General features: G+C 35.3%; 1 protein-coding gene and 1 long non-coding RNA gene across 3 annotated transcripts; both read left to right on the forward strand.

Moving 5' to 3' along the window:
- Positions 1 to 2,187: 2,187 nt before the first annotated feature.
- On the forward strand, positions 2,188 to 3,588 carry LOC127903973 (uncharacterized). The gene is made up of 3 exons (XR_008056771.1): positions 2,188 to 2,238; positions 2,315 to 2,356; positions 3,286 to 3,588. It is a non-coding gene; the product is annotated as an uncharacterized LOC127903973 (long non-coding RNA).
- A 4,518-nt stretch (positions 3,589 to 8,106) lies between these two features.
- Positions 8,107 to 10,756, forward strand: LOC18108679 (probable LRR receptor-like serine/threonine-protein kinase At1g07650). Of its 2 annotated transcripts, XM_052445204.1 has the most exons (8): positions 8,107 to 8,239; positions 8,558 to 8,578; positions 8,662 to 8,790; positions 8,940 to 9,058; positions 9,153 to 9,363; positions 9,479 to 9,722; positions 9,818 to 9,968; positions 10,062 to 10,756. In XM_052445204.1, exons 3-8 carry the CDS (start codon positions 8,736 to 8,738, stop codon positions 10,473 to 10,475), a joined length of 1,194 nt encoding a protein of 397 aa, XP_052301164.1. In that variant the 5' UTR covers positions 8,107 to 8,239; positions 8,558 to 8,578; positions 8,662 to 8,735; the 3' UTR covers positions 10,476 to 10,756. The 2 variants fall into 2 exon arrangements, with proteins under 2 accessions (XP_052301164.1, XP_052301163.1); XM_052445203.1 differs by lacking the exons at positions 8,107 to 8,239; positions 8,558 to 8,578 and having other exon boundaries at positions 8,601 to 8,790; positions 9,485 to 9,722.
- Positions 10,757 to 15,059: the final 4,303 nt, after the last annotated feature.

A 15,059-nucleotide genomic window follows, 5' to 3' on the forward strand; every position in this document is an offset into this window, starting at 1 on the left:
GTTGCTAGCTCTATTTTTTAGATACCATCTGTTCTATTTGTCTTGTATTCTCTCATTATGCACTTATAGTAGAGTGGCTTGCTTCTTTTCTTCTATTATAAGATTTGCATTCTCCTCAACCCTCTTGGTTGGACTCTAGCAATCCCTAGTATAATGACTTGCTTTTTGACAATAATGTATTTAACTTTTGATTTGTCAAACCTAGATCTTGGATTGCCATTATTAGTGTAACCGATCGACTAATTTGTTTTTTGGGGTCGAGCGATTTACCTGTTGAAGCTGCCTCGACCTTCTTTTTCCAAATCTGTCTCTTACTCCTTTTCTTTTGCTTTGTCAACATTCTCTACCCCCTTGGAAAAATCCAGAATTATCTTGCTTTGAAATAAGTGCTTGTGCACTCACATCCTTTTAAATCTTATTGACTTTTTCCTCATGGGCTTGTAATTTTCCTATGAGACCTTGTATTGAGAGAGCATCCATATTTTCCTATTCCTCTATCGCGATAACCACATAATAGAACTTTTTTCGTAGTGAGAGTAGGATCTTCTCTACCACACGTGTCTCTTCCATCTTCTCTTTATACCTCTTCATTTGATTGTATATGGTCAATACTCTTGCAAAGTATTCTGAAATATTCTCTGATTTAAGCATATGTAACTTTTCAAAGTCACCACGTAGCTTTTGGAAACGTAACTTTCTTGCCTTATTAACTTCTTGATTTAATTCTTGCAAAACTTCACATGCATGCTTGGTGGTGGTTGCCTAGGCCACTATCTTAAAAATGGCATCATCCAGACAGTGGTGGGTGATTGTGAGTGCTTGTTGATTCTTTCTTCGTGTCTTTTGCATGACCTTCCTCTAGGTTGAAGTCAACGTTGTTCAATCTATAGGCTCCTCAAAGCCTTTTTCAACTGTCTCTTATACATCTTGGGAACCTAACCAAGTTTTTACTCGAATACATCAAGTTTCATAGTTGTCCTTTGTCAACCTAATTAAAGTGAGAAGTTTGGATAGACCATGTCAAATAATCAAACCTAAGATCTGAAATCACTTATTGGAAGTCAAACAGGTGTGTTATAAGATCAACACAATAATGCAAGGCTAAAAACTCAAGAACAAGAAGAAGCTTGAGAGGAAGGGATATTTTTATTAAGTGGTTCTCTTTAAGCTCTCTTAGTTATTCTCTCTCTTTCTGTACTTATAATAATGATGAATTACAAGCCTTTTTATTGGTATAAAGTCCTAAACAATCAAGGAATTAAACTAATACAAGGAAATCCTAATCTGAACAGGAATTGTATTCTACCGACTAAACTGGTTGACCATCTTTCAAACCGGTCAACTGATTCATTTAATCCAACCAGTCGCTCTGTCTCAACCGGTCAACCGGTTCAACTAATTTCCAGCAATTAGTTTACTTTCAACATTTAGAATCTTATCTCTAAACTTTCTTCCTAACATTCTACACACTTTTACATCCTTGACATTTAACTTGGTTTGTGTTTAACCATGAACCAAATGAAACCTAAGTAAAAATAATGCAGGTATTTGCATTTCGCAGAAGCTCCGGCTTGTCTATTGCAAAACTACTTACAAAGGTGCAAGGGATATTCTGAAAACTAAAGCTGGAAAGTCTTTTACTGTAATCTTTTGCAGGGATTTAACTTTCAACAAGTTGGAAGGAGAAATTCCTCGAAATGCAAAAACACATAAATTTATGTAAGTATTTAAATTTGAATATTTGAAATCTGACCATGGATGGAGTGAATTATGCTGAAAGAATCTATCTGGCTTTTGAAAACCAGGTTTTTGAGTGGAAACAATCTGACTGGAAGTGTCCCAGACTCATTTCTCAAAAAAGGCAAAAATATGTACGTATGTCTCTGAAATGTATCACTGGTTTCAGTTATTTCAGTTTAGATATTCTGTTCAACTTCTCTGCTCTCTTGTGAAGATATAACTGCTGATGATTGATCAACCATTAATATTTATAAAGTGGTCTTCTGAGTGAATCTTGATAATCTAAGGCTACATATATATTCATGCCATATATAGGGCCTCAACGAAAGCCTAGTTTCTGAAAATATGTGGGTTTTTTTAATCTTGCTTAGCATTTCATTTGTTCCACTTATTTTTAATTTTTTTGAGGTTCATATTCATATTTATGATTCCCTTGGCTTCTTGCAGTGATGTTTCCTACAATAACTTTTCATGGCTGCCAAGCTGTCGCGATGCCCTGTAAGGATATCTATGTTCTTAAATTTGGGATACTCCTTATTGCTGCGAAACTTAATGATTTGAATCTATAAACCAGGCGTATAAACACGTACAGGAGTTCATTCATCAAGAATAACTTGTAAGGCTCCTCTTATACACTCTGGAGAGCGATATTTTTGGTATTTCATGTTGTTGGAGATCCAATCTGGTAGTTGTCAAACCAAGTCCAATAATCTTGTTCCAAGGAAAAAGAACCACAACTGATACAACCTAAAAGAGGTGTCTATATGCTTAGCAGAAATCTAGGATGAAATGAGGTCCCCATGGATAACCTTAATTTGGAAATGGAGCTCTTACAGGATATTTTAAAGGAATTTCTTAAATGCAGACAGGGATACCTGCGTTAACAGAATATGCTGCTAATCATGTAATCCATGTCATGTTCATATATAGTTTTCAGGGGAAAAAAATACATTATATATCAGATGCTAAGCAGGATTTTAACTGAATATCTTTGGAGTTGAATCTGCAATTTATATTTATATCTTTAAATCCTATCCAGATTTTCTTTCTCAGCACAAACATGGTATCCTAGGATCAGATATACCAGGCCATGTCCTTGTAGCTTTTATGCTCAAAATATTTTTACTATTTCAAATCAGTTATGCAAATTTTATATGTTTTTAAATGCATGTAGGAGTGAAACATATATATGCTAACTTGTGCATTTTGAACTTTTTAATTTAGATCTTCCAGCATATATCCAATAGAAAATCATCAATTATATACGTTGCTGATTAATGCTGAATGAATGAAGAACATAAGAATGTGACATGCTTTATTATTCATTTACCCCAAGATATAAGCACAAACACTCATGAAGAGGGAACAGCCATGCACCGATTTTCTCAATGAGCAAACATAAAATGAATATTTTACTTGAATAGTATGATATTTTTTATGGTGGTGAAATAATGCTAATAATATGATAAAGTTTTGATATCTGATTCTTATATTGCAGTTTGCAGAACCATTTGAAATTCTTACTAAAATTTCCATGTCTTACAGAAGCGGACTTCTTCCATGCTCAAGCATACATGAGTGCCCCAAAAGTATGATATTCCTTTCCCTCCTTAAATGAGAAGTAACGAAGTTCTTTAAAATCAAAGCACATCTGTTTCAAATTTATCAACATACCGAAATCAGTAATCTACGATAATATCAGTGTCTGTGTATTTATTTGAGCACGAGTACTAATTTCAATGTAGATTTTTTTGCCTTAATTCTACATTCTATTCTGCACACAGATTTATTAAGGATGTATTCATTCTCAGTTTCGTTGGACAAGTAAGGATTTATCTGTAACCAAAACATGGCCTCCTCACGTTTTCACCATCAATATCACTAATCGGAAACCAAAGGTTGATAGAACAGCCTCCATCGACTCGAGTGGAACACTGATTGTGACAAGCCACTTGGAAAAGTATTAGCCAATGACTAATCGATTTGAAGCTATATAGTAGAGTAATAGCTCTTGTTGTAGAGCAAAGGGATCCAAAAATTTCAACACTTACACGCCCCTACGATATGAGAAGAATATTTGCAACTGTTCTAATGGTGTACTGATTTGAGCATTGTAGATTGGTGTATTAATTTGACGTATTGCAGGTTATCGTTCATTCCATATAAACTGCGGTGGACCGGATTTAACCAGTGAGAGTATCTTGTATGAAGGTGACGGAAGCTTTGAAAGCACTGATGCTGCTACGATTTATTCCAAAGAAGGATCAAACTGGGGATTCAGCAACACAGGAGATTTTATGGATGATAATGAAGAAGGCCCCGGATATATACTTCGTTCAAACTACTCGACTGAACCGTTGTTTTCATGAGCAGAAGATTGTAAAGCGAAATGGAGATAAGGCCATCGAGCATGCCTTACAAGCAAAGTTGTCTCTCAAAAACAGATATGAGCAAGGGGAGACTTCAACAAGTGGATATACCACTCAAGCAGGAAGTCAACAATCCAGAGGAGGATTCCAGAGATTCCAAGGAAGAGGTTCTTGGAATACAAGCTTTAGAGGAAGAGGTGGTAGAAACACCACCAGAGGAGGTAGAGGACAACAAGCATTCACTCCTAGAGGAAGAGGAGGCGGTTACAATAACCGTGACAAGAGGAATATCCAATGTTATAGTTGCAATCAATTTGGGCACTATAGCACTGAATGCAGAAGGAAAGCTCCGTTGGAGATACGTGAGCAAGCCAACTATGCAGAGAAGGATGACATAGAAGCTGCATTTCTTGTCCAACAAGAACTTGGCGAGAAACAGGAAAATATATGGTATCTAGATACTGGAGCCAGCAATCGCATGTGTGGCTACCGAGAGTTATTTAGTGATCTAGATGAGACCAAGCAAGGTCTAGTTACTTTTGGAGATACCACAAAGGTTCCATTCAAAGGTAAAGGCAGCATCCCAATCAAGTTGAAGAACGGCGATTCCAGCTACATCGCCAATGTCTATTATGTCCCAGCCATAAAGCAGAACCTGATCAGCTTAGGTCAACTTTTGGAGAGAGGATATACTTTTTACTCGAAGAATTGTCATCTGACAATTAGAGACAACAATTGGAGATTAATGGCCTATGTGAAAATGTCCAAGAATAGGATGTTTCCTTTGAACATCCAGTATGATGCAGCAAGGTGTTTGAGTGCCATCACCAACAGTGAAGAATGGCTTTGGCACCTGAGGCTTGGACATCTGAATTTCACGAGCTTGAAGATGCTAGCAAGCAAGAAGATGGTCAAAGGTATGCCTCACATTGATCATCCAGATGAAGTCTGTGAAAGTTGTGTCCTCAGCAAACATCACAGATCCAGTTTTGCCAAAGAAGTCAACTGGAAAGCAAAGAGGCCACTGGAGTTAGTACACACAGATGTGTGTGGCCCAATAACGTCTATGTCGACTGGACAAAATAGGTACTTCCTCACTTTTATTGATGATTTTAGTAGAAAGACGTGGATATACTTTCTGAAGAGGAAGTCAGAAGTATTCAATTGTTTTAAAGATTTTAAAGCAATTGTGGAGAAGCAAAGTGGCTACATGATCAGAACAGTGAGATCTGATCAAGGTGGAGAATATACAGCAAATGACTTTGAAGCCTATTGTACACAACAAGGCATCAGACATCAGACAACACCAGCTTATACACCACAGCTGAATGGTGTAGCTGAAAGGAAGAATCGCACGATTCTTGACATGGCAAGAAGTCTGCTCAAAGCAAAGAAGTTGCCCAAGCAATACTGGGCTGAAGCTGTATCATGTGCAGTGTATCTACTGAATCGCTGCCCAACCAGAAGTTTGCAAGGAGTCATTCCAGAAGAAGCATGGAGTGGTCACAAACCAAGTGTTACTCATCTACGAGTCTTTGGTTGTGTGGCATACGCAAAGATCCCAGATGCAAGAAGGAGAAAACTCGATGATAAAAGCGAGAGATGCATCTTTGTGGGATATAGTGAGAGAAGGATGGGATACAAGCTGTATAATCCCATCACGAAGAAGGTGATTATGAGTAGAGATGTTATCTTTGAAGAAGATAAATCTTGGGAATGGACTGATAATAAAGAAGCAGTCAAATGGATCACCACTGATTTGATCCTTGAAGGTGAAGAAGTACCAACAGTACTTGCAGAAGAACAGATTGTGCCAGCAGCTGAACCACAAAGTCCGGTACACAGATTCCCTGTATTCAACAGGAGGAACACACCAGGAGCATCATCATCAACACCACCATCAACATCCTCATCAGAAGGACCAAGAAGGATGAGGAATCTTGAAGAGTTGTACGATACCACTCAGGTCATGGAAGATACAACTCTGTTTTGTTTCTTTGCAGATAGTGACCCACTAAGCTTCGATGAAGCTATCACAGAAGAGAAGTGGATAGAAGCAATGGATGAAGAAATACATGCCATTGAGAAGAATGATACCTGGAAGCTGACTTATCTACTAGAAAACAAGAAAGCAATAGGTGTCAAATGGGTCTACAAGACGAAGAAGAACGCCAAAGGAGAAGTGCAAAGATACAAAGCCAGATTAGTGGCTAAAGGCTACAAACAGAGAGAAGGCATTGACTATGGAGAAGTATTTGCTCCAGTAGCCCGGCTAGAGACAATCAGACTGATGATCTCACTAGCTGCACAACATAGATGGAAGATCTATCAACTCGATGTGAAGTCAGCATTTCTGAATGGCTTCCTAGAAGAAGAGATCTATGTTGAACAACCACTTGGATACATTGATGCTGAAAATGAAGGCAAAGTATACAAGTTAAAGAAGGCTCTCTATGGTTTGAAGCAAGCTCCGCGTGCTTGGAATACCAGAATTGACATGTATTTTCAAGATAATGGATTTGAGAAATGTCCATATGAACACGCCATATATGTGAAGAAAGGAGCAAATGGCAGCATCTTATTTGCGTGCCTGTATGTTGATGATATTCACCGGCAACAACCCTACCATGTTTGACGACTTCAAACAAAACATGGTACATGAGTTTGAGATGACTGACATTGGTCTAATGTCACATTTTCTTGGCTTGGAAGTAACGCAGAAAGAAGAAGGGATTTTTGTATCCCAAAGCGGTTACGCCAAAGATATTCTTGAAAGGTTCAAGATGGAAAGTTGCAATCCGGTATCAACTCCAGTTGAGAATGGAGTGGAATTGAGGAAAAGTAAGGTTGGAAATGTTGATCCAACTTACTTCAAAAGCTTAGTAGGAAGCTTAAGGTACTTGACATGTACCAGACCGGATATACTCTACGGAGTCGGACTCGTTAGCAGATACATGGAGACGCTAGACCAGTCTCACTTGAATGCAGCCAAGAGAATTCTTCGCTACATCAAAGGCACAATGAATGAAGGTATGTTTTATACCTCAAGTAAAGACTTTAATCTTGTAGGCTACTCGGATAGTGATTGGGGTAGAGATTTGGATGAAAGGAAAAGCACAACAGGGTTTGTCTTTTTCATGGGAGACACATCTTTCACATGGTCATCCAAGAAGCAATCGATTGTAACATTATCAAGCTGTGAAGCTGAGTATGTTGCTGCCAACTCAGTCGTATGCCACTCAATATGGTTAAGGAATATGCTGAAGTTTTTGGGATTTCCTCAAGAAAATCCTACGGAGATTTATATTGACAATCGATCAGCAATCGCATTGGCAAAGAACCCAGTGTATCATGAGAGGAGCAAACACATTGATACACGTCATCACTTTATCCGGGAACATGTGAAGAATGAAGAAGTCCAACTGATATCTTGCAACACAAATGATCAAGTTGCTGACATCTTCACAAAGCCATTAAAAGGAGAAGTATTTATCCGATTAAAGTTCATGCTTGGCATGACATCCCTCGATTGAGTTTAAAGGGGAGATTTGTTGAATATTAAACTCAATCTAGATGGTCAAGGAAGGCAGCCACCAGCTGTCACCGCCCAGCCACCAACCGGCCAGCCGCCAGCCGCCAGCCACCAGCTGTTTTCCGCCACAGCCGCCAGCCGCCTTCACACTTGAAGGTTGAATTTTCTTGTTTCGAATTCGTGTATAAATAGCAAGCTAAGCTTATGTTATTCTGTGTGGAGAGAGTAGAGAGAAACACTAGAGAGAAAGAGAGAGGGCATGTATTGTGTTAAGCTTTTGTGTTAATTGTTTGTAAGCTTTTGTTCTTGAAATAAAACAGTGTGTTTTATCCCCTCCGAGTGTTTCAAAGCCACCACCAGTGGTTTCTCCCACCAACACCTTTTAACTTGGGATTTGTTTTCCAGGGGAAACTAGAGGAAAAAGATTTTAATATTGAGGAGGCTGCTACTGGATCTAACAAAGCTTCTATAGTATTCAATGCCAATGTAACAGACACTACCTTGGAGATCCGTTTATACTGGAATGGAAAAGGGACTACTTGCATTCCAAAAAGAGGAAATTACGGTCCTCTTATTTCTGCAATAACTGTATGCTCAGGCATGTTTTATATATATATTCCCAGAATTTCATTTGAAAGTAACTGACTTTGCGATTTCATTCATATACAATGACCTTTATCAATTAAGTTAAAATGAAAACCGAGCAATGATATCATAGCTTTGTTGATCAAGAACTTATGAATTCAAATCTCATCACCCCTTAGACTTAGCCTTGGTCATTTCCCCCACCGGTTACATAATTAACAAACAAATTCTTCCTTGTGAACCAGGCTTTGATTTTCATCATAACTGTATGTAAGCTTCTACTCAGTTCATTATACCATCTAAGAAGCACTTTATGGTTTGTTGTTTTCAGGCCAGAGAACTTATTGTCCAGGTGAGAAGTAAACTGCTGCCCTACAGTGATTTATTGTCCCATTGGCTTTCTGTGTTTGTACGTGTAACTTTGTTTAATTTCAGAACCTGGAGAAGCAAGTAAAAGACCTATCGTGGTTGGAGTTGTCACTTCAGCCTTACTCCTTGTTTTCTTGGTAATGGGTGTCATTTGTTGGAAATTCTATTTTAGAGACAAGTTCATGAGAGAACGAGGTACATTGAAATCAATCATCTGCGTGCTAAAGCCTTTTCCTTAATTAGTTAATTAGCAGCTATTACACACGCAAACATCTAGAATATAACACATCCGCGCATTGATGATGTTGAAGCATTTCCCTTGTGTCACCAACAATTATGTGCAGATCTCAAGGGGCTAGATCTGAAAACTGGTTCCTTCACTTTGAGGCAGCTGAGAGCTGCCACTAACAATTTTGATTCTGCTGGCAAAATTGGAGAAGGTGGATTTGGCTCCGTATACAAGGTCTGTCACTCTAATATTCTCTTGCATATTATCCCAGTTGATCATTGGACCCTTTGTTTTATCATGCAAAATGTCTACGATAAATTCAATGCAGGGTAAATTGTCAGATGGAACTTTCATTGCTGTTAAGCAGCTATCTCCTAAATCCAGGCAAGGAAACCGAGAATTTGTGAATGAAATAGGCATGATATCTGGTTTACAGCATCCCAATCTTGTAAAGCTTTATGGATGCTGTATTGAAGGAGATCAGTTGCTTCTAGTGTACGAATACATGGAAAACAACTCCCTCGCCAAAGCACTTTTTGGTAACCATAATGGCATCTGATTAATTTCCAGTAAAATCTTCTTCTTTTTTCAATAATAGCATCGACTAGCAAAGTTGAAGTCATTTTATTTAGTGCACCTCCTTTACTGGATTAGCTACAGGTTCAGAAACAAGTTTTCTGATGCTGGATTGGCCAACAAGATATAAGATATGTGTTGGAATAGCCAGAGCTTTAGCATTTCTCCATGAAGAATCTGCAATCAGGATTGTTCACAGAGACATCAAAGGTACAAATGTATTACTGGACAAAGATCTAAGTGCCAAGATATCAGACTTTGGACTAGCTAAGCTCAATGAAGAGGAGAACACTCACATGAGCACTCGTGTTGCTGGAACCATGTAAGTTTTAATCAGACTTAATTTGCAGCTTCCTTTATTCAGTGATCGCAATATACTCCGTTAGAGTCACTAATCTGGCATGGTTCTTATTTCAGAGGATATATGGCTCCAGAATATGCGCTGTGGGGTTATTTAACAGACAAAGCAGATGTTTATAGTTTTGGAGTTGTTGCTTTAGAAATTGTCAGTGGAAGAAGCAATTCGAGCTACAGAACAACAAATGAATTCGTATGTCTTCTTGACTGGGTAAGTTACGAGTATGTTCTTGTTGCTATCTTGAATCCATGATGCATTAGGCACTACTCCTCTCTGCAAATACTTTACTTTTTGCTTTCACAGGCCCATGTACTGCAAAAAAAGGGAAATTTAATGGAGATAGTGGACCCAAAGCTGCAGTCTGAATTCAACAAGGAAGAGGCTGAGAGGATGATCAAATTGGCTCTCTTATGCACCAATGCATCTCCATCTCTAAGGCCTGCAATGTCAGAAGTGGTGAGCATGCTTGAAGGACAGACCAGCATCCAGGAGATGATCTCAGATCCTAGCATTTATGGTGATGATTTACACTCCAAACTTCTCAAAGGCCACTATCAGCAGGTCATAGACCAGAGTTTAAACAGCACACAAGACCTCTTTCCTCCATCTGATAAATCATGGATTGGAAATTCCTCTGCATCTGCCCATGATCTTTACCCCATCAATCCCGAGTCCATAAATTTAAACATCAGTGAAACCTCGACTTTAATTGAATAAAGCCAAAGACATGCTTGGAGCTTCGTTTGTAATCATATAATGATGATGCTGAGGATCAAGATTTAGACGTGTACACAACGTCTTGTTGCTTACCATCCATCTTGGTATGCTTATGGATTTATAATTCTATATAATGTAAACGGTCTATGGAAGCTATCTCCGTGGTTGTGAGAATTCAGGACACTTTTCCTGGCCAGTGATTATTACTTCCGATTTATGGGGATGGATATTATGAATATTTTTAATAAAATTTAAATTTAAAGAAGGAATCAGCTTGTTTTTGTATGAGATTTTTGAATTTCATATGACTACGGACTCTTGAATTATAAATATAGACTTCTGTATAAAGCTTGGGGGCCAGAAAGAAATACGCATAAATTATGTCCAGCATTTAATTCCAGCCCCTTTCTTGCCGAATCAGCCCTTCCTCACAAACACAGCCCTCCCCACCAGCACCATCATCTTGCCTCCTCCATTCACTTCCTCTCACCAAAACCTGCCGTAGCCAGCCATTAACCCACACTGTACACTCATCTTCTCCACAAATGGTGATTTCTTATCCATTTTTACATTCTAAACTTCATTCGTAATGTCGGGTGCGAAATCGACATTAATTGAAATTGAAAAAATTACACTTTATTAAAAAATTTGGAAAAATTAAATTAATAAAAGAGACAATTGGATGCGAGCCATAATGGGGTCAGAGGGGCAATTGCCCCCTTAATTTTTTTTTAAAGTATTTATTTACATTAAAATATTATTATAATAGCTTTTCAAGGTTAATTTTTTTTTTTTGTTAACTACTAATTAAGCTATACTCATTTTCTTTTTTTACTATTGCATATTTTTTCTTTTCTACAAAATTTCTCTTCATTACTTAAGCTATTAATTAGTTAAGCAAGCAACCTCTTATGCTTTATGCTTTAGGGAAGTTTCCTTCATCTTTTCTATTTGTTTCATTATCTAATTTTAGTTTTATTTTTTTATAATTAGTTATTGAAAATGTTGGAGTTTATAATAATTTATGGGTTTGTTGAATTAATATGTGTATAGGTAATATTATATGCTAATGGATATGAATTGAAATGAGTTTTGATGAATTGATAATTATTTTGCTATGAATTTCATATGAAAAATAATAATGATGAATTTACTAATTATTAAAAATAAAGTACAAGAAAAATTAAAAAATTAGGGACATAATAGATAAATTAAAAAAAATACATTTAATAATTATATTTAATCCACTTGTACAAAACAACAAGTCAGCAAGAATAATATCAATTTGCATAGAATTGTTGCAAAAACTTTCTTAGTCCTTGGAAGATTTAGAAATAGATAAATAAAAGTTTGTTGTATATATTGAGAAAGATAATTTTAATGAGATTAAAAATAAAATCATTATGAAACAGTTTTAAAATATAAAATCTCGAAGAGAACAATTATAATATAAATTTTTTTTATTTTAAAAGTATTCTTAAATTAATTTTACTTGACTTGAGTTGGTACATATATTTTAAATTAATTTATTTATGTAACACATGTTTGTATAGTATATAATATCAATATTTGTTAGTAATTTGTTCTTTTATTTAAAAAATTATGGCTCCACTATTTATTCGATAAATAATAAAAAAAATTATATTCACAAAAAAAAATTACACTTTATTGAGAGTGTGTTCATCTGATAAAAAATTTACATTCACAAAGTATTTTCTGAAAAATAACGAGACTATTTTTTATAATACATGCACAACCCGCAGGTAGGTACGTAGACAATTACAATTATTAATTATTATTATTTATAATAAATGCACCATCCACGTGTCACGAGACTATTTTTGTGATATAACAAAAGTGTTCGTTTGAGAAATAAATTTGCTCACGGTGATAGTGTAGGAAAAAAACTCAATATATATTCAATTAGCAAATGATGGCTAGCAGAAGTATTAAAACCGGCGGCTTTATAAGATATAAACAAATGATGGTTTTGTTTAAAAATATATTAAAATAATATTTTTGATATAAATATATTAAAATGATATAAAAATTTCAAAAAATATTAATTTAAAATAATAAATAAATAAATAAAATTTTAATTTTTTTCTAAAACCATTCTTCAAACATAAAAATAATTGCAAGTATGAAACTGTCAATTATGCACCAACCAGCTATATAATGGAGTCTATCATAAACTTCAAATAGCTTGTCGTTCTTTAGGACCAGGTGGAAAAGAGATTGGTCATCAGTAAGTATTTGCGAAAAGAAAAGGAAAAAAGAAGAGCAGAAAATTCTACTTTGAATTAGTGAACAATTGATGATGAAGTCCTTAGTGCACTTTACAGCATTGAAAGAAAAAAAACCTTTCTGTTCTTAGTGCACTTTATAGCCAGTGGTCAACAATCACGGATTATAATTTAATTGTGGCTTTGCAGGGTGCTTTTTACAGCTTTTGATTATTCCTCTGCTTTTTCTTTAAGTTGCTTATATATATATATATATATATTAAAATGCAAGGGAAAATGATGAAAACCTCGTGAACACATGGTCTCGCAACCCACACGCAAAGACATCAATTCCTGAAAAACTAAGTAAATCAGGTTTTATAGGAATGTGACACAAAGATAACTCGTACTTAGGCATTAATACTATTGAAAATGGAAAACCCTCACCCAACGAATATTGATTCGTAAACGAGAAGTATAAGGATGACGCCACGAAACCAGTTGTTCTTCAATAAGTTATTTTCAGTTCTTTAGAGAACCATGAAAAGAAGATTATCTCACCAACACATACACACAAAGTGCGGCAAACAAGAAGTTTTATTAATCTGAATTGTCTAACTTACATGTCTGATTATGCCTTTATTTATACTAACTCTAGACTTAAATAAACCATAACGGACCCCTCTTAGGTGGACTTATATGAGGCCTACTTTCAATTGACCCAAATAAGTAATAATAACTCAAATATTCAGATGAAAATAATAAAAATCTGAAAATTATTATCCTAAATATGCTAGAATCAGATTTGTCACCAATAAAAAGTTCCAAATAGACTAGGAAATCTAAATATGAAGGTACAATTAATTATGAAGTCTTCTTTCCTTGTTGTAGCTAGGATGAATAAGGAATCCTTATAAGAAAAGGATTTTGAAATATTTATGAATCCTTACCACACTTGGAAACTATATTGCGTCCCATTAAAGATCTTTGTAGAACTAGAAGATTCCCAAAACAAGCTGCCACATCCTTTTAGAAAAAGAATACTAGCCAAATAGAAAGTCCACAAGTCAAAGGAAGTAAATAACAAAATTCATACAGCCTCTGTTTACCAGTATTGCGGTGCCTTTCCGAACTCCGATTGATATGATATTTTAACCCAAGGTAGGATAATATGTTAGGAGACTCCACATAAAATTTCAGCCTGATTCAACGATCGGATTGAGAATTATGACTCTTGCGTTAAATTGCATAGTTGCACATTTTACATCAAAATCCGAATTTGACCTTGTCTGGATCGTATCAGAAAAATATTGTGCATTTATTATGGGCACAAACTTATTGCATCGTGGACGACAATATAGACATAGATTGTTTGCATTGTAGCGCGTTTGCATTGTAGCGCCTATGGGGAGCATTGTTTTTTATGTTTGTAAGTCAGAAAGGGTTTCTAGGTCGTTGTAGCAAAACTCAATAGTGTTGGGTCCTGCTGCCACCAGGATCCAATGGAGTTGGGTCCTGCTGAACCCATTAGAGTTGGGTCCTGCTCAAGACTTTAATTTTTTTTTTACTTTCTCATATGGTAAAGAGAAAATAAATAGATGATAATTTTTTTTTTGCATTTGAGGTTGGGTTGAATTTCGTTATTGAAGCATGTTTGCTTTTTCCTTTAAAAAATGCTTCTAAAAATGAAAAAAATATTTTTTTCTTTACTTCAAATTAAGATTTTTATTTTTTTTCCTCTTGAATTTTTTTTAAAATAAAAGCATTTAGAAAAATTATAATTATAATATTGTCATATTAAAGTTGATGAATCTCAATTCCTAATAAATTCAATGCTGAATGATAAAATTAAAATAAAATAATTAAAAAAAATATTTTGAGTCAACCCGAATTAATCTTTCAAACTTGTGTCACAAGGTTTGCATAACTCCATAAAATATAAAATAAATTATGAAATCTAATTCCAATTAACCTAGTGTTGAAGGAGAAACTGAAAAAAAAATATTCAATGAAAACAATGACAAAAATAAAAAATAAATCAAGTTAATCATATTAATCTGCAAAACTCATGTTTCAGGTCATAAGAATAGAATAACCTCATAAAAAAAATTAAAACAATTATAAAACTCAATATCTAATAAATCTAATGTTGAAAAATAAAATTTAAAATTAAATAAAAAAAATCATCATTCCAATTAACTATGAATTCTAAGGAGAGGTTAGTGAAGAACCCTCCTTTTTTTTAGTACTTGTTAATTATTATTATTATATAAAATAATATGAATATATAACTTTTACAAATAAAGTTTACTAATGGTGTGTTTCTTGCATTAAACTTGAAGAGATTAGTCTATCGTAC

This window comes from Populus trichocarpa, chromosome 11 (genome assembly GCF_000002775.5).
Source record: "Populus trichocarpa isolate Nisqually-1 chromosome 11, P.trichocarpa_v4.1, whole genome shotgun sequence".
NCBI classification, from domain to species: Eukaryota; Viridiplantae; Streptophyta; class Magnoliopsida; order Malpighiales; family Salicaceae; genus Populus; species Populus trichocarpa.